The 20841-nt window shown below is 36.4% G+C and overlaps 1 protein-coding gene and 1 long non-coding RNA gene across 8 annotated transcripts in view; one reads left to right on the forward strand and one right to left on the reverse strand.

Annotated features, from left to right (window-relative positions):
* The window catches only part of LOC101738997 (dual 3',5'-cyclic-AMP and -GMP phosphodiesterase 11), a 267871-nt gene that overhangs the window by 124390 nt on the left and 122640 nt on the right, over positions 1–20841 (forward strand). For 2 of the 7 annotated variants that reach the window (XM_062675400.1, XM_062675401.1), the window contains exon 2: positions 18005–18163. The exons of the other annotated variants lie outside the window; for them this stretch is intronic. In XM_062675400.1, the coding sequence (XP_062531384.1) occupies positions 18106–18163 (58 nt within the window). In that variant the 5' untranslated portion in view covers positions 18005–18105. The remainder of the gene's footprint in view (positions 1–18004; positions 18164–20841) is intronic. 7 annotated transcript variants of the gene reach the window in all.
* On the reverse strand, positions 4531–5416 carry LOC134201179 (uncharacterized). The gene is made up of 2 exons (XR_009976388.1): positions 5168–5416; positions 4531–4808 (listed from the first exon to the last, which is right to left on the reverse strand). It is a non-coding gene; the product is annotated as an uncharacterized LOC134201179 (long non-coding RNA).

Genomic DNA, 20841 nt, shown 5'->3' on the forward strand with positions numbered 1-20841 from the left:
TTCAAACTATTCAACATGGGCGTGCCGGATAGTCTCGTGCTCATCATACGGGACTTCTTGTCGAACCGCTCTTTTCGATATCGAGTCGAGGGAACCCGCTCCTCCCCACGACCTCTCACAGCTGGAGTCCCGCAAGGCTCTGTCCTCTCACCCCTCCTATTTAGCTTATTCGTCAACGATATTCCCCGGTCGCCGCCGACCCATTTAGCTTTATTCGCCGACGACACGACTGTTTACTATTCTAGTAGAAATAAGTCCCTAATCGCGAAGAAGCTTCAGAGCGCAGCCCTAGCCCTAGGACAGTGGTTCCGAAAATGGCGCATAGACATCAACCCAGCGAAAAGTACTGCGGTGCTATTTCAGAGGGTAAGCTCCACACGGATTTCCTCCCGGATTAGGAGGAGGAATCTCACACCCCCGATTACTCTCTTTAGACAACCCATACCCTGGGCCAGGAAGGTCAAGTACCTGGGCGTTACCCTGGATGCATCGATGACATTCCGCCCGCATATAAAATCAGTCCGTGACCGTGCCGCGTTTATTCTCGGTAGACTCTACCCCATGATCTGTAAGCGGAGTAAAATGTCCCTTCGGAACAAGGTGACACTTTACAAAACTTGCATAAGGCCCGTCATGACTTACGCGAGTGTGGTGTTCGCTCACGCGGCCCGCACACACATAGACACCCTCCAATCCCTACAATCCCGCTTTTGCAGGTTAGCTGTCGGGGCTCCGTGGTTCGTGAGGAACGTTGACCTACACGACGACCTGGGCCTCGAATCAATTCGGAAATACATGAAGTCAGCGTCGGAACGATACTTCGATAAGGCTATGCGTCATGATAATCGCCTTATCGTTACCGCCGCTGACTACTCCCCGAATCCTGATCATGCAGGAGCCAGTCACCGTCGACGCCCTAGACACGTCCTTACGGATCCATCAGATCCAATAACCTTTGCATTAGATGCCTTCAGCTCTAATACCAGGGGCAGGCTTAGGGACCCCGGTAACCGTACTCGTCGAACTCGACAAAGAGGTCGACGTGCAACCTAACCCATGCATCAGCCCGCTGAGTTTCTCGCCGGATCTTCTCAGCGGGTCGCGATTCCGATCCGGTAGTAGATTCATTCGCGAAACAATTGCTCTTGAGTTGTTAGGTCTCCTTCGGAGGCGCTCGGGCAGTTGTTAGCAAATCCCACCCCTCTTGGCTGAGCCTTTGCTCGCCCACCTGTCCTGGTGAAACTGGAAAGGCCTTCGGGCCACCAGTAAACTTTCAATCATAAAAAAAAAAAAAAAAAAAAAAATAATATCCTGAAAAGCACCCCACGCTATTTTTACTTCAAATTTATAAACATTTATTTTCTGTTTTTAGTTGGAGTTTCTATAAAAGCGTAATTTGTTAGTTTTTTTTTTATAATACATCTTTAACACTTCAATTTAATTAAGTTATCAGGTTTAAAGACGACACGATTTTTATTTTGTCATCAATTTGGAGTTTTAAATTCCGCGCGCTCAGTAAGTACACGGAAGTTTTCCGTGATCACGAAGTAATGCGGCAAGCGATTTAAAAACAACAAAAAAAACCCGATTGATTTTGATAGTTATGTAAAAACATTGAATATAATAATATTTTATTATACGTACTTACTTAAACATCACGGAACAAATGTTAGATTATCTCATTTAAACAATTACAACAACTCTAACGATACATTTTTCTGGATCTATCTTCACCGGCGTTTCAAAAACATTAATTGTAATAAAATAACAAAACACACTATCGATATACATACATATGTATTGTATCAATATTAGACAGTAGCGAGTGATAAAAAACCACATTTGAAAGACTGAGATTTCAGCTTCGAATCACAATTCTCGATTTGAGCAGTCGCTGTAAAATTCATAATCGTGAAATTCGATAGGCCCGTGCACAGCGCTCTCTACATCGTCAGTTTTTCTGAATAATGCATGACATTGATTCCATCTTGAATAATGATTTGCTAGTCGATACCTACAACTTACGCTGTGCACTATTTATCGAGTTCGAAAACAGCCAACTCAAACTGAAATAACCGATTAAGATTTGTCAAAAATATTACATATTATTTTTTTTATTTTTTTTATTGCCTAGGTGTGTGGACGAGCTCACAGCCCACCTGGTGTTAAGTGGTTACTGGAACCCATAGACACCTACAATGTAAATGCGCCACACACCTTGAGATATAAGTTCTTAGGTCTCAGTATAGTTACAACGGCTGCCCCACCCTTCAAACCGAAACGCATTACTGCTTCACGGCAGAAATAGGCAGGGCGGTGGTACCTACCCGTGCGGACTCACAAGAGGTCCTACCACCAGTTAAAAGTTTGACATTTCGTTTAATGGTTTGGGTAAACTTATTCTAAAATGTCACATGTAATTACTATTTTCGATTCCTTATACACATCTAAGTATTTAGTCTATTAATATAATAAAAGATATGTTTATTGTTATTTTTAAAAGAGGAGTCTTTTTAAGGTATTTTACATTAAACATTGTAATTATCTGGAGAAAATAAATCTTCATTAACAAAACTACTTACGAACGTAATTGAGACGTGCCCACGCATTTCTAAATGTGCACTTTGTCCCAAACGCCCCGGCTTTGTGGAGATCAATCGTTCTTACTAATGGCCTTGTCACTGTTATTATTTACATTGCAATCATAATCAAGCACGTCTGCTAACGCTGATCTAGTCTTATTAGTTGGTCAAGACTTCGAAAACATGCTGACTTCCAAATTATAATAAAATTGTAGCGTACTCGTGGTCTTTGTGCCTCATCCGAAAAATTGTTCGAGGCTAGATACCATACCCCACATGCTTTCGGTGTATCTGGTATGTAACGTTCACGAGTGATTGGCGCCTGTCAGCAATTTATTGACTATGCTCATGACATTACTCACGGGCAAAAGGTATTGGAATATACTTTCTTGCTCCCTTGTCATAAGTTAGTTATTTTGTTAAGTTGATAACTTTAATTCCACTCTAGCTGTAACCGAAATACTACTTAGTAATCATGTCAATACAAAATATTCCATACCAATCAAAAGTGTTTAATGGAATCAAAAAAGTAATGTACTAACCGATGTTGCTTTATTCTATAACGGCCGTTTTCAATAACGTATCTGAGTTTTCGGATAGATAGCTATCTCCGAATATCAGCAAGAGCGTATCTATCCTTAGTTTGCGTTTCACAATCACGGATAAGTGCTATCTCTCTTTAACCAACAGTAGATAGCTTCTTCCCTCCGATTTATCCGAGCCTCTTGATACGTTTCGTTCTACTACAAATACGAAACAACATCAGGATCAAGACTTATTTTATTTTATTCTAAATTATAACTATAATTTAACCAGCATATTGTAGACTATCATAAACACATTTGTTTATAACAAAAAGTAATAAAAACATATGTAGATTTTTTTAAATTGGACGTATTGCTATTTTTATCCTAGTCGAAATTATGAAACGAAACGTTTTGACAGTCCGTTTGCCAATAAGCAGTGATCAGTTTCTTTTGTTTGTTTTTCTATTGTTTACCTACCATATTAGATGATGACTTACCTCCAAAACGCTTTAAAACTTTCGTTTATAATTCTAAGTGTGTTTATAATTAAAGAGCTACAGTGAAATAAAATGAATTCTGTAAGTATCTATGAACTACATTGATAATAATAATTTTACTGTGAAAACTTTGAGTTCAAGTTTAGAAAATATATCTTTTTCAGTCAAGAAAGGCAGCACCCATGACAAAAGATGAGACGATGATTCTAGCAGAACTTGTGGCGGCGAAAAAACATTTCAATAATAAGGCAACAAATGCCACAAACAATAAATTGAAGGAGCAGGCTTGGCAAACCCTTGTAAATGATTTTAATTCGTCGATTCGTCGTTTCCTACGAACTCCATCGCAGCTTCGACTAAAATGGGAAAACTTAAAGAACGCTACGGCAACATAAGAAACAACCTTAGGAAGGTTAGTATAATTAGTTGATTGTTTGTCTCTAATAACACATTGATAAACATGATTTTTTCTTCAGGTTGCCGTAGTATTTGAAATAATTATGCTCTTTGTTACAGGCTGGAGGTGGTAAGGATTGCAGATGAAATTTTGGATAAAGCATGCACATTGTTGTAGGTCACATATAATATTTTTAACACTTTTACAGCCAAGCGGAAACAAGATGGAAGAAAAGAAATGCAAGGCTAGCAAAGGGACAATGCATTAGCAGAATATCTAATAGCAAAAAAGAGACTTGACTTGGAAAATAAAGAAAAGGAGATTGTTGTAGCAAAAGTTAAGTTAGATTTAGATAATTTAAAAAATTAAAAATTACTTAAAAGGAATATTAAATTTCATAAATTAAGTAGGCAATAATAATTTTATGTTAGATAGTTTTTTAAGTATATGTACAAATTCTAAATTAAATATCTTGCATGTACTAACTACCATGTAATTATCATTTTGGAAAATAAAAAATAGTCAAATTATCTTTGGAGTTTATTTTATAAATTATCTTTGGAAGCAATTATTTATAAGTACATAGTTGTATTTCAGATGTAAGTTTTGAAAATTTGTTACGAACAATTATATTATTTTCCTGTAATGTTTCTGCGACTGAAATTTCTGATTCTAATTCTTCTAAATTCATACTTCTGACGATATTATGCAGCATGGCAGCTATAATAACAGCTTGCATATTTTCTAGTTTTAATCTACTTTTCAATGATATACAGGGAGTCTTCTTTTACAAACACCAATGCATCTGAAAATTATACATTATTCGCTTAAATTATTTTACAATACAGTATAACATGCTCTTAACTAAAAAAAAAGATTACCTCTCTATAGTATTTCTTGTTTTAATATGTGATTCATTTTAAATCGTTCCGATTGAGTATGTGGGTTAATTAATCACGTTAAAAGATAGGGTTGTGGGGATAGCCTCTATCGGCAAGCAAATAGCAATTTCCAAGTCCACCTTGTTATCAATGTTCTCTTGATATGTAGATAATTTATTATAATAGTGTCATATTAAATTCATATAAACACCTAAATATATAATATAAATAAATAAAAATAGAATAATAATAATATAAATAAGGTAATATAAATAAGAAATACCTTTTCAATCGGAATGGTTAATTATAGTTGTATCATGAGTAGACCCAGGCCATCAAGAAACAACATTTTGAAACATCAATGATGCATTGCACACAAATTACACATTCAAAATACTCTTTTTCTATTTCTAAATTCCTCTCCTATATTTGAATCTGTAACACAAATATAAAATGTAGAGGTATCAGTGTGTAATAAGAATGAAGGTAAATAGCCTACCAGGTTATTGTATTAGTATATGAATGTCATTTAGGGCACCACGGGAATCCAGCAGTATTATAGAATTCCTGTTGAGTGTGATTTTGTAACACAACAAAAATTAGGTATAATTTTGCTATTGCTATAAACAAATATAAGTTGTAATAACGAGTACTTTTATGGTTAAAATTTATCTTACCTTTTTGACGTTACACTCAAATATGGTCTCATTAAATTATTCAATTCATTCACAACACCTTTGCTCAAAAATCTATAGTCAAATTCGTAATTATTGATCTTCGCCATGTAATTCAGACGATATTTATTTTCCTAACCATATGATATCGGCCTCACTATCACTATCTGCATCACAATCCATTATCATTTGAAATAATTCCATATCACTATCATCACTGCTACAATATGCCAATATGAAGAGAAACAATTATTAAATTATAGCGATTTGCTTTCGAAAGATAAACATGTAACCGGCCGATTTTGACAGATAAGCGAATGCCCATACTAGAGATAGCGCCGCCTACCGGAGAGTTACTTAAAACTCATATTGAAACGGAAGTAAGCACGATTTGTATGAGCGTTCTATCTTTAGCAGGCTATCCGTCCTCCCGACGATGGATAGATAAATCCGATAGGAACTGCTGCCTGTCGATAGGTTATTGGAACGTAAGTAAGGACAAAAATATAGATTTGTCTATCTTTAGTAACCGAAACTAGGGATAGATAGGTTATTGAAAACGGCCGTAAGTCAAAATAGATTCACGTTTTGCGTCTAAGGGTCGATTCGACCAAACAAGAGTAAATCTTATTCTTAGAATAACTCGTCAGTTAATCGAGAGTAAATCAATTTTACGTTTTACCAACTACAATTCTAAGAATAGTGGGCCTATTCGGGAATTGTTACTATACCGCCGTTTCGCACGGAATAACGGAGCTATTCCTAGAATAAAGTAATGGCGTCTGTCAGTCCAACATCTGATTTCTGTCATTTCATAAATATTTATTCTGTTTTAATTTCAAGTCAACGCAATGCACTAAATGATTATTAATAGTCTGAATGCAACGTTTAAACGAAAAAAGATAAAACCACACGACAAAACTTGACAATTCCCTCAAACAAACAAGAAATAAAAATAATACGTTTGACAGCTGGATATCTTACACAACAGCTACTTTTTCACACTAAAATACGGCAAAATCGAGTTGACGATTTGTATGCTCTTACACTATGCCGTTGAACAACAACATTTATTTGCCGGATTTTATTTTTGTTCACCATTCACTCTGCTATTCGCGTATTGTTATTCCTAGCGCAAGTATACGTGGAAAAACGACTATGAATTTACTCGAGATTAAAATCATGGAATAGGTTATTCCTCGTATAGTTACTCGAGTTTAAATTTAAGTTTGGTCGAATCCGCCCTAAGAAGCTTAATAAATGACATTGGTGCAATTTAAAAGTCAGTAAGTAACAGTATTTGAGTAATTTCTTAGAAACGTGATTTTACAAAGAGTCAAATAGCAAATTTAAATGGGTAAATTGTGTTCAACGAGACAAGCCTAATCTTTTAGGTAAATAAATTAGTCTTAGTTCAGAATTAAGTAATGGGAATCATAAGATGCGTAATAATGTTTATAGATTCAGGTAAGTAGAATACAGCCATACAGAAAGACGTTATATATTTTTTATAGCTTAGATGGATGGACGCGCTCGCGGCCCACCTGGTGTTAAGTGGTAACGAGTCCATAGACATCTACAACATAAATGCCGTCACCCACCTGGAGACATGAGTTCTTTAAACCGAAACGCGTTACTGCTTCAAAGCAGAAATAGGCAGGATGGTACCTACCCGTGCGAACTCACAAGTACTCCTACCACCAGTACAGAAAATTAATATGGAATAGTAGCATTGTGAAATATATAAAAAATAGTGGGTTTGGTTTTGACGCAGCCCTTGGGGTCCGCGGTATGCTCCCAACATTTGCGTACCAGTCCCACATAGCCCGCGCGCTCCCTAGGGGCGGAAATCTCGTTGTAGGTTTTGCCCCTGGCCCAAAAAAAAGGTTTCGAATCAAATTTTGGACTCTTACAATCTCATAGCTCGTCGGTCGACCGACTGTACGCGCGAACCAAATCACGCGCTTACCGTCAGCGTAGAAGCTGTGTGCGCATTCATAGACTTGCATAGATATACTCATAGCTACGCCGACCGACCGTCAGCATTGACCGTCGGTCGAGCACTGTTTCCAGCCGTAGTCTAAAAGTTTATATTATATTGTCCGTACAATGGAATGTGTCAACTCACAATGACACATTGCCACTGACAGCTAATTTCTTAATGTAACCACTGAAGTATGAAACGTAAATCTAACTGAGAAATACATGGTGGGCCTTTGCCAAGGTTCTTTTTTAAGGTATTTTCCATATAACAGCTCATGTGAAAATGAAATAACTGTCGATTTTGTGAGTGATAATTGTAGGAGTAAATCAAAGTTAAAGAATAAACTGTTATGTTTTCTACCCGTAATCTGATCAGTATATTAATATATACTATTAATAATCATGATGCTAGCAATAGAGCTGACAGACAGTACAAAGTGGCAGGCAGCGGCTTGCCTGTACTCCTGACATTGCCGTCGACCATGAGTGACGGTAAATACTCACCACCGATGGGCCGTATGCTAGTCTGCTTACAAAGGCAATAAATAAATCTGAAAGAAAGATAAATCCCTTAAATCGTGGTAAGAATCCAACTGAAATAGGCATTTATGTTCCAATTTCGCGAAGAATAAATATTGACCTCGTTCGTCGTCTCATTATTTTTTCTGTGTTAGGGCTTCTCTCAGATAACGGTTTTTTGGAATCATATTGCGTTTGCTTTATTGCTTTCATAAGTTGACGAGCTCAGGCCCACCTGGTGCTCAGTGGTTACCGGAATCCATAAACATCTACAACATAAGTGCCACCAGCCACCATGAAACATGTTTTTTTTCCCCTTCCTAAGCTGATAGCCTTCAGAGGCTATTTCAGCGTAACCTTAACTACTATTGGAGCTCAAGGGGCTCAAACCTGACGACGTTGCTAACACGAACCCTAGCAAGAGCCGTGTTTCGCAAAATCTACCATCGGATCGGAAACGCGATCCACTGAGAAGATCTGGCGAGAAACTCAGTGGGCTTGAAACATGAGTTCTAAGATCACAGTTCAACGGCTGCCCTATCCTTCAAATCACGTGTTGTCTTATTGTAGAATTATCGACGAGTGCTCAGAATTAGCAACATTTTATTAGCTTTAAATTTAGCAGACGCATCCACGACGTACCTAAGCGTTTACAAGGGCCGGTAACCACCACAAAATGTTGCAGTTATTTTAACACATCGCATTGGAACGTTTGATAACTTCGTAGTAGAAATAAATATGATAATTGGACCTTTTCGTACAGGTTTGCAACGTGTTAAATTTTTTTTTAAGATAAGGGAACTTTGTGTCAGTGCTCTAAACACATCATTACGGATCCTCCCGATCCATTAACGCTGCTTTTAGGTACCTCAAGCACCGGTCACCGTCCTCGCCGAACCCGTCGCTTGCGACGAAGGGCTCGATGAGTAAATTCACCAATAAACACAGCCCACTGAGTTTCTCGCCGGATCTTCTCAGTGGGTCGCGTTTCCGATCCGGTGGTAGATTCTGCGAAGCACTTCTCTTGCTAGGGCCAGTGCTAGCAACACTCCCGGTTTGAGCTCCGTGAGCTTACCTACTAGTTCGATGAATCTAGAATAACCTCTCGAGGTTACAGGAATAGGTAGAAAAAAAGATGACAAGATAGCAGGTGGCCATTCATAATTAGGTAACCAGAGAGAATACCCGTAGAGTTGATAGATAATAATTCTTCGTTATTTTGTGTAGAATGTATTTAATTTCAACAAATGACTTTTGACATGAGATCGTTCTCAAACGAAAGGTGATTGTACTGTGAATGTCAGTGATATCTTTCGTTGTTGATAACAACGTAAACATTGAACTAAAAAATGCGATTACAATGTTAAACATTTGAGTTGGAATGTTATGTATTTTAAAATTATTATAAGCAGCTTCAAATTTCATAATTCGAATTCGAGAAATATAATACGCAATGCAATTTTAATAATTATGAACTTAATTGCCGATTTAAATTTGTTTTGTCGTATATGTATATAAACATGGATTTCCATACTGAAGTCTGTACAGTATAAGTATCTGTATTTCAGAATTTTACTCTCTGCACTTGTTCTCATTAAACAACGTAATATTTGAATTAAAAAGTCAATATTCAAATCAAATCATCTAATAAGATTACCTTAATCAAACGTTTAATTTTTTATTTACTTTAACTGGTAAATTTGAATGGTAATGACATGTTTTTCATTAAACGAGGCTTGTGTAGCGGTAGGCAGCGGCTTGGCTCTGCCCCTGGCATTGCTGAAGTCCATGGACGACGGTAACCACTCACCATCAGGTGGGCCGTATGCTCGTCTGCCTACAAGGGCAATAAAAAAAAAATAAAAAAAATAGAAGCGTTCTAGCGTGTATTCTAATTTTAAAGTTAGAATATAATGGGTTGGATTCAATTTTGAAAAGATTTCAAAAAAAAAACCATTAACGTGACGTATGACATCTACTAATCAATCACCTTAATCGCGCTTGAGTCCATGACGTCACATCGTGAATACACCCACGCATTTTGAGGCGTGAAGTTACAGATTTTATCTCGATTGGATTTTACAACGGCTGACCTTTAGACCTTCGGGTCTTTCGGACGTAATCGACTGCCTCTTAACCACGAGTGAAACTGACGATACTAAAAAAAAAAAGATAATATTTATTAATTTCAAACAGTTCCGCGTGTTAAATCTCTTGCGCACATCTAATGCCCACAAGATTTACTAGTCCAAAAAAATATAACAGTTCCTTTGTCGTATATCTCAATGCCATTTCAATTCCGTGTCCAGAGTGTTTATTCGGGGAATCACTAGTGAATCTTGCTGACTAAATACAGGTTTGGCAAGGATCGGTTTCGTCCAAAAAAAAGTCAAGAGCTTACCCAAGGACATACAATTATGGCGGCGGCCTTTCGTAGTTCCAGACATTTCTCGTCTAAAAGCTTTATGGTTGGTTCTACAATGTTTTTAACATACATTGAAATTTCTGAGAAACAGGGTCATGCCTAACCGATTATCTATACTTCTATACTAATATAATAATAAAGAGGAAAGATTTGTTTGTTTGTTTGTTTGTATTGAAGAGGCTCCGAAACTACTGAACGGATTTGAAAAATTCTTTCACTGTTTGGAAGCTACACTATTCCTGAGTGACATAGACTATAATCTTTTTTGAAAAAAATAAGCCATTATTACTAAATCTCCAATAATGTAACACAAGGTGTAAAAAAATTACATAAAATATTCTTTACATTAATTTCTTCTTTCCTGTGGAAACTATTGATGATAGAATAAAATAATGTACTACGACTTTGTAGAACACACTATTATTTACAAAAAGTGTCGCGACAGCATATGTCTAACTATTATAGTTATGCCTCAATAAGTTATCTTTTATGTAAAAAAATAAAACAACGTCAAATATCGTTAAAAACCCGAGCGGAGCCGGAGCGGGCCGCTAGTAATCGTATAATTCAGAAAACTACGAATTTCGCTTTACATACTAAATTATAACTAAAACCTTAACGAACCTAAAACTCGCCTAATAAAATTATCGCAAATTCATTTATATACATAATAATATGTCGAGTATGAACACACAAAGGGAAGAGTTCTGCGTACATATGAATGTTTACGGTTTAAACTTTAAAACAAAATAATAGAGACGAAAACTTGTCTTTATTAAATTTAAAAATATGTAAAATTATGGAAATGAACATATTATAGTTTATATGTATTTTGTCGCATGGTAGGGCGAAATCTAGTAAATTTATCTTAAGACCAAAATATTTTATTTCCCGAAAAAAAACACTCGTAACATCATCATTTCAATCGATAAGTGACCCCCCCCCCCCCCAAACCGAAACGCATTACTGCATCACGGCAGAAATAGGCAAGGCGGTGGTACCTAAGTACCCGTGCGGACTCACAAAAGGTCCTACCACCAGTAATAAGTAAGGCTCTGTTCTTAACAATTGGCGATATAGCAGAAAAGAGATGATGGATTCATCTCAAACAATTCCTTAGATGACAATTGCGACTTCTAATGTAAACTGGCCTTGCGGTACTCATTTTTTTGTGTATGTTGGCCTTGATGACCACTTAACACCACATAGGCCGTAAAATTTGGTTTATGATTTAGAAACGAACAATAAAAAAAATTATTATCAAAAGATCTAATATATCTCTATGTAATGTATACTATCTAATGTAACTATACTTGAGACCTTAGAACTTATATCTCAAGGTGGGTGGCGCATTAACGCTGTAGATGTCTATGGGCTTCAGTAACCACTTAGCAACATGTGGACTGTGAGCTCGTCCACCCATCTAAGCAATAAAAAATAAAAAAATAATAAAGATGTACTGTAAAATTATTTGCTTAGTATGTATATATAGGTCTAATTGAAACATTGAATGGGTATCGACGTTTATTCATAGACTGGCAATTAATCAATGACACGTTCTGTATATTAAAATAGCAATAAATAAACTAATTTACAATCGATCTTTGAGATGATCAAAACGAATTTTAAAGTAGGTTGTTTACAATACCGTCTTAACAAGATTTGTTTGCATTGTACTGGCGATAGAGCTTGTAATCTAATTCCGGATTAATTAAATTATGTTGTTGCTGTTATGTTATGCATACGCCAAAATACTTGAGGCTAGCTGTAACACTATTTTTACACTTTTTAATTACATTTCTCCTCATACAAGTGCTCTCTTGGTTAAGCAATATCTGAAAAAGTATTTTAAAGGATCAATAAATTGAATTGAATAATAAAGCTATAGCAAAAAAGTAATTATTAATTTAATCGTAAGTATAAAATTGAATGAGCACTAAAATTAATGTGCTTTATAATGTTATAGCTATAAAATAATAAAATTACTAATGTGAATGCTCAAAATGGAAAGGTTTGATAAATTTTATCACTACACTTACGATTCTGATGTGAAAAAAATAATGAATTACAGGTAAATTGCAGACAAGAACAAATTGCTTCGATATATTTTAAAATTAGTGGTTTTATTGCCTAGAATTATGATAACCGCTAAATTAGACTTTTTTTTTTTTTTTTTTTTTTTGTCAGGAGGAAATCGCCGGACTTCCGCCCTTCACTGGGGATGGAGGGCGGGGCATGTCGGAGTCGAACCGACTAAAACCTCCTGTCTCTCAACAACCAACGTCCAAACCTCGCATGAGACAAAACTCATGAAAAGGCAAAGGGGGGAAAGTGAAGCGTTTAGTGCGGAGCACATCTCTCCCATCACCCTCCCCCTCGGGACGCCGGACTGGCGGTCGTCGGCGCCACGACCACCAGCCCTCTCGGTCGGCAGGCTATCCGAAGCCCGCCTAGATGGCGCCGGTTAGAATGGTCTATCCTACGGAATACCCCGCTGGGTCAGAACCAGCGTGGGTTGAGGATAGCCGGCCTTCCATCACCCGGATGCTCATTGCTCTTGCATAAAACGCGTGCAGAGCAGCTTGCACGTCGTCTTCTTAGGCCCCCTTCGCCGGTCCCCAGGCCGACATGTGAGGGGACCCGAAACACTTAGAGGGCCAGGGCTTGGGCGATATCCGCCTCCCTGGCCCCCGCTCGACGGCGGCGGGCCTGTGCGTCTCTCACGCGCCCCGCCGCCTCCTTCTGCGAGATGGTGCACTCGCAGAAGTCGAGCATCGCCTTCCACGACTCGTCGTCACCGAGCATCGATGCCACAACACTCGGCAACGACAAGTCGTTTCCTATTTTTGCGACGAGGACACGGCGCCACCCCTCCCATGCGGGGCAGGCGACGAGCGTGTGCTCCGCCGTGTCCAAGTCGCAACCACAATGGTGGCACTCTGCCGTCGGCTCGGCTCCGATCCGGTGCAGGAACTCACCGAAGCAACCATGCCCAGTGAGCACCTGCGTGAGCCGGAAAGTGAGGCGTCCTCTGTCACGATTCACCCAGTTCACAAGAACCGGGCGAATCGCCTCGAGCTAAATTAGACTAGTACCCTTTTACATATAGAACATTAGGCTATCTTTCGATTTAACCAATTATAAGTAATTTTGTTCAATTTGTATCATAACATAACGATAAAACTTAAAAAAACACTCTTCACTATTAACTTATTATGTTTTTTTTGGAATTTGTTGCTTTTTATCACTCATTCGATCTAAGTATCAATGTCGCTTAATTAATGTTAACATTCGTAAGACTCGTATCGTTATCTGATTAAGTGCGATATTTGCACCGTTCCTTTAATTTTGATAGCAAACCAAGGATCAAAATCAATCGTTCCATTTTCAAATGTACATAAACAAGTGTACAGTATACTAAAACTTCTTATAATAAGAAATACAGACTAGCAACTGTCATAGTTGAAGTAGTTCCATTTTCAAATGTACATAAACAAGTGTACAGTATACTAAAACTTCTTATAATAAGAAATACAGACTAGCAACTGTCATAGTTGAAGTAGTTCCATTTTCAAATGTACATAAACAAGTGTACAGTATACTAAAACTTCTTATAATAACAAATACAAACCACCAACTGTTATAGTTGGAGTAAATTTCATATTTGAAACTCCATACTTTATATAATATGTATATATAATATAGTAATATTTTCTTTGATTTTTTTGCTGCTCTTGCTAGGGCCAGTGTTAGAAAAACTCCCGGCTTGAACCCTGTGAGCTCTCAGTTTCCGTAGTCACACACACGGACGACTAAGGCGTTACCGTTATTATAACGTCGATAATTGAATATTGTGTACCTAGCGTCTAATTGTCTGTAATAAAATGGTTCTTGTCTTTTCATACAGAAAGTACTGGCATTATTTAAGGTTTCCAATACTACTCAAAACTTGTGTAATGCATGTTATTTTTTTTATGCTTAGACGGGTGGACGAGCTCACAGTCCACCTGGTGTAAATGGTCACTGGAGCCCATATGCATCCACAACATAAATGCGCCACCCACCTTGAAATATAAGTTCTAAGGTCTCAGTATAGTTACAACGGCTACTCCACCCTTCAAAGCGAAACGCATTGCTGTTTCACGGTAGAAATAGGCGGGGTGGTGGTACCTACCCGTGCGGACTCAGAAGTGGTCCTACCACCAGTAACTACGCAAATTATAATTTTGCGGGTTTGATTTTTATGTTATTCCTTCACCGTGGAAGTCAATCGTGAACATTTGATAAGTACGTATTTCATTAGAAAAATTAGTACCTGCCGGCGGGATTCGAACACCGTTGCGTCGCTAGATACCAGTGAACCGAACGTCTTATCCTTTAGGCCACGACGACTTCAAAAAATATATTATAAATTATATAATATTATATAAATTATATATGTAATTTAAAAACTGCATTACAGGCCTATCATGGATATGTCGCCTCAAATATCAGATACTGTATACCCCTCTGGGGAAATTCTAGTCACATAAATAGAGTGTTCATTGCACAAAAGCAATGTGTTCGTGCCATGTGCAATATTCATCCTCTGACTTCTTGTAAACCATTCTTCCAAAAACATAATATTTTAACTGTACCATCCATATATATACAAGAATGTTGTTTGTTTGTTAAAAAGCACCCACAATTATATAAATCGTGTGGCGAGTACTGTCAATTTAATACAAGATACCCTACTAAACTAATGTTACCAAGTATAAATACTCGTTACTACCATACAAACTGTTATCCTATGACTATCAGAATATTTAATAAGATACCAAACAGCATAAGAGATCTTCCACTAACTCAATTTAAAAGAAAATTATATTTATGGCTGATAGATAAGGCTTATTATAGTGTGCAAGAATTTTTAAATGATAAGTGTTGTACATAATAAAATATTAGAATAAGAAGTGATAGAATGTAAAAATAGATAGATTTAGTAAATTTTGTGTTATAATTAATATAAAAATAAATTAAATTTTCGCATGCCTAAACAGGCGAAATATATGAAGCTATGTCCTATATCTTATAAACTATATTTCTGGCGAATAAAGATTTTCTTTCTTTCTTTCTTTCTAATAAAATTATATTATAAAAGTTATATTATAAAATAGTGTATGTACAAATAGCCACGCGACAAATGAACACTAAGCGCGGTACAACATTGAAGACGAACCGGCATGTCACATTAGCCTTTAAGAATATTAAAATGTGTATTCCTAATGCTTTTGTCGTGTATTTCTTAAGTACGATAGTACTTGCTGTTTTCTTTCTATTAAAATTATCGTTAATATGTATTTGGTGTAATAGGAATTAATGAAAAGAAAATGATTCCACAGAATATACAATAAGACAGGGCGTTTTTTAAAATAATTTGAATGTCTGAAAATATTCATACAGGATTGAATTTAATTTTGTAAAACAGTAAATAAAGTGTTAATTTCTGAAGTTGTTCCCTTGTAATTTTCGTATAATACAATATTATAAAACATTACTTACGGTAGGTAAAGGAATATGAATTATTATTTTTACTGCTGGTAACATGTCTTATGAGACCGCATGGGTAGGTACCAGCACCCTGCCTGTTTCTGCCATATGTAGCAGGGACGCCATAGATATAAAATATTATATATATCTATATACATAAATATATTTAGCTATAAATGCAATTAATATTTAAACGTGGTTACTTATTGTGTTTATGTAGTTTTGATCGCTATTTTACTTATATTAATTTCTTAAGATTATTGATAGTTTGAAATGGCCGAAATGGTAGGCAGCGGCTTGGCTCTGCCCCTGGCATTGCTGAAGTCCATGGGCGACACTCACCATCAGGTGGGCCGCTCGTCTGCCTACAAGGGCAATAAAAAAAAAATAAAAAACTAATACTGTTTTGATTGAACACAACATTGTTTGTCTTTATCCCTTAGGAGTCTTTTTTCGGGAATATTATATTATTACTATTAAAATTAATTATTACTAATACCTAAAGGCTTTTTAAAAGGTTTTCATGTGGTTCAACAATATAAGCACAATTGAGAATTCATTTCATAAGACACAAATGACACTTTACAAATGAGCAGTATATCATTTACTCGATGATGTCTACGAAATATGTACTTCGAACCGACTGATTAACATTTCAAGATAAGATCTTATTTATTTGTTTGTTAAGCGCTTAAGGAAATATGAATCTGTTGATAAAAGTAAGTTTCGACTTATGATTTTGACAGTATTTAATTTATTTTTAAAGTAAACATTTATTGAAAAATACTAAAGTATCAAATAGAAGTTTTTAATTAATATTTCAATTAAAAATTAATTTAACGAGGTAGTGAATGCAGTAGAAATGGCTGTTATGTATTTACAAATAATAATTTGGTAGATAACATAAATATTACGTGTGAATCCTTTAAATATAGTGTGCTTTTTTTATTGTTTAGATGGGTGGACGAGTTCACGGCCCACCTGGTGTTAAGCGGTTACCGGAGCCCATAGACATCTCTACAAGGCAAATGCCGGCACCCACCTTGAGATATGAGTTCTCAGTTTTTTTATATTACTTTTATTATCTTGTTCTATAATGTTTATTTATGATTACTTATTACTACACTAACTGAAAAGAAGACATAATGACACCGAATTAAGAATCGAACACTAATTGAAATTTAAAATAATCTTATAATACGGTACTTGATATGTCAGTGTGCATGGCCACTTTACAACTAATGCATATACTATACTAAGGAAATATAAATTAAATATTCAATAAAATTACTTATGCATGTAAGCGTATGAAATTATGTTATCTGTTTTGGTTACACGTATCTGTTTAGTACGGTACGGTACGGCAGCGGCTTGGCTCTGCCCCTGGCATTGCTGAAGTCCATGGGCGACGGTAAATACTCACCATCAGGGGAGCCGTATGCTCGTCTGCCTACAAGGACAATAAAAAATACATAAAAAAAAACTTGTTCAAAATATTTTAATATTTCTAATAAGTTCGAAAACAAATTTTAATATGTGTTTTATTTTTTGTTTTTACTTTAATATTTTGTTTAGATTTCAATTTGCGTGTGCGAAACATTAATTATAACAAAAACCAACATCGTAAATCTATATATCCAAAAATGAATTGCTTTTCGTTAGTCTCGCTAAACTCGAGAACGGCTGGACCGATTTGGCTAATTTTGGTCTTGAATTACTTGTGGAAGTCCAGAAAAGGTTTAAACGGTAGATAAATATGAAAATGCTCGGAATTAATAAAAATAACAATTTTGTTTTTCCTTTGACGTGTCCCCCGTCAGACGGATTCCTTTTGTTTGTTTTAAGTTTATTTTATACAAAAGTTTAGGTCTTTTATTTATCGATTGAGGCACTACGAAGTCAAAAGAAAAAAAGAAAAAAAAACAAACAAAGTATCGTAAATCAACCAAATTAACGTGGAGAGTGATGCCAGTGTTACATTTGGTAGTGAGGTGGAAACCGATGGAGTTTCAAAGCACGACAGTGAAGTAAAGCGCCGGTGGCGGCGTGTACTGGCGCTGATGGGGCCCAGAGCGAGGTAGCGCCCGTATGGGGCAAACGGCGAGCATGTGTCGCCTGCACGGATCATGTCTTCACCACAAGAAAAGTACGTATCGTAGTAACTTAGCTTCCATAATGGATTACTTACTGGTGGTAGGACCTCTTCTAAGTCCGCGCGGGTGGGTACCACCACCCTGCCTATTTCTGCCGTGAAGCAGTAATGCGTTTCGGTTTGAAGGGCGGGGCAGCCGTTGTAACTATATTTGAGACCTTAGAACTTATATCTCAAGGTGGGTGGCGCATTTACGTCGTGGATGTCCATGGGCTCCAGTAACCACTTAACACCAGGTGGGCTGTGAGCTCGTCCAACCATCTAAGCAATAAATAAAAAAAATCGGTAGTCTCATTTCTTTTGAGTAATTTTTGGAACGAAGCTCCTTATGGGACGATGCGATAACCCTAACCGGGAAAAAACCTCCGTAACGTAAGATTTTTTTTCTACTTAGTTTGTTATCAACAGATGTCGCTGTACATAAATTCAACAATTCCTGAATAGCGGTGACGAGATATTACACAGTTGATAGACGTTTTCGTATTTCTCTAGCTTAATCATATTTACCTGGCTTAGGGGTTACCGTGATCATGCAGGCGGTTCCCCCAGGGCGAGGCTGCTCCATTGCACTGCGGACTGATTGACCCTTGCGATTTTTTTTATTTTTATCAATAAGAAAATCATAATAAAAAATGTATACCCGAATAATTATTTTCTTTATTATACCTCGAATAGAAGTTAACATTAATATTTTATAATATGGAACTTCCTTCCTATCCGGTGTCCCACGACACCACACATATTTTTTTACTTGCTACTAATAAATAACTCTGTTCAAACTCGTGTGTGCCGCGCTTTAATTCAATCAAATGGACGTAACCGCATTGACGATGAACAAACAGACAATCCTAATATTAAATTTATATATAAAATTATAATGTAGTCCCGAATTCTAATACTATACAAATTAAAACAATTTTTGGCTTTGCATGCAGACGTGCATACGGCCCACCTGATGGTAAGCGGTTACCGTCGCTCATGGACGTCAGCAATACCAGGGGCAGAGCCAAGCCGCTGCCTACCAAAATTTTTTAAATTGCTTTTCAATACACTGAATTCCCAAGCCACTCAAATAACATTGGGTGATAGCACCTAGCCTAGTTATTAGATTGTAGTTCTTTGTATATTTATTATTAGGACGGATAGGTATAGTGAAAAAAATTACAAATTGTCGAAGTCTTTAAAACAACTGTTAAAAAAATACACTGAATTCATTTCTTCTATAACCGTACAATGACCGAGAGATTGCATAACGTTTACGTTGTATCGCGTGCTCTCTCAATATTAAATAAAATCCCACTTAAGTAATACATCGTAAGGAATATTCCATTTGGCAAGACCGAGGCCAATCAAGGCTAAGTTTACGTTGACAAGCGTGTTATGTATTTGTTCTTTGTTTGACGTTTTTATGTAAACATAATTTTTGCTTTAAAAAAAAAAGAAAATAAAAACTTGAAATAACTCACGTCACAAAACAACGTACGACTTTTGAATAAGTCAAGAAAAAAGAAAAACAATAAGTATATTCAATGTTACTGTTATACCAATGCACTGTTATGTTATTGTTTACGACATATATTATGTTCAAAATATAAAGTGGATTTATGTAAATGGTTGAAATCCTTCTACAAGATCATAAATCTATGGTTTTACGAGTAGTTGGTCTACGGGCGGGACAGGAATGATCCGCAAGACGTGGTCCTTACTTACTCTCTTTGAAGAACAAAGAGAGAAGCTTTATTGAATCGTTCATAAAAGCAAGTACGTGCCACTTCATGTACGACACGCACAAAAAACAGTCAAAGACAGAAATGAGATGCAAAGCAAGTCTGTATGTAAACTAAAGAAAACTTTATAGCTGTTTACACAATAAACGAGCAACAAGGAAATGTTACTGAACGCTTTGATGGCTCCTACAATTCATTTGATTTTTTTTATATATTATAACGTTTTTGTTTTATTTTCTATTGAATTTGCGGAATATGTGTAAGTAACTATTTTTTTTTTTATATTTGCCAACAATCCGGTTTGGGTTTTAAAAAATATATATTAATCTTAATATCAAACAACAACAAAAAGACAAAGATTGTATCTACCAATAACCTAAAAAAAAATTACACGTACAAGCACATTTGGACTTCTATAAAAAAATGAAACTGGTACCGTAATTGTTTATTTATTGCATTGACGGACGAACTTAACTGATTACCTTGAGACATGAGTTCGAAGTCGAAGTGGTTTACGTTGTAGATGTCTATGGGCTCCAGTAACCACTTACCACCAGGTGGGCTGTGAGCTCGTCCACTCATCTAAGCAATAAAAAAAAATAGAGTACCGTAAGTTTGATGATCTGTTGATCTACAATAGCTACTCTTCGATCAAAGACAAACATTTTATTCGCGATTCGCTGAAAATTAGGGCGACTCCTGATATACGTATAAGTAAACGATCAATCACAGTTCATTTATGTCATATTAATTATCAGAAATGAGATTTCGAACACATTCGGCCACTTACCGAATTACCGTATCATTAATCACGACTGTCCTAATCTCCATATAAATATTTCTCAGGAATAGAGAAGGGTTATTTTTTATTAATTATTCTATTAAATACTAATAAAAAAATCTGTTCACTGTATAGTTATACTCTTAGGATCTTTTTTTAAATGT

This window comes from Bombyx mori, chromosome 3, assembly GCF_030269925.1.
Source record: "Bombyx mori chromosome 3, ASM3026992v2".
NCBI classification, from domain to species: Eukaryota; Metazoa; Arthropoda; class Insecta; order Lepidoptera; family Bombycidae; genus Bombyx; species Bombyx mori.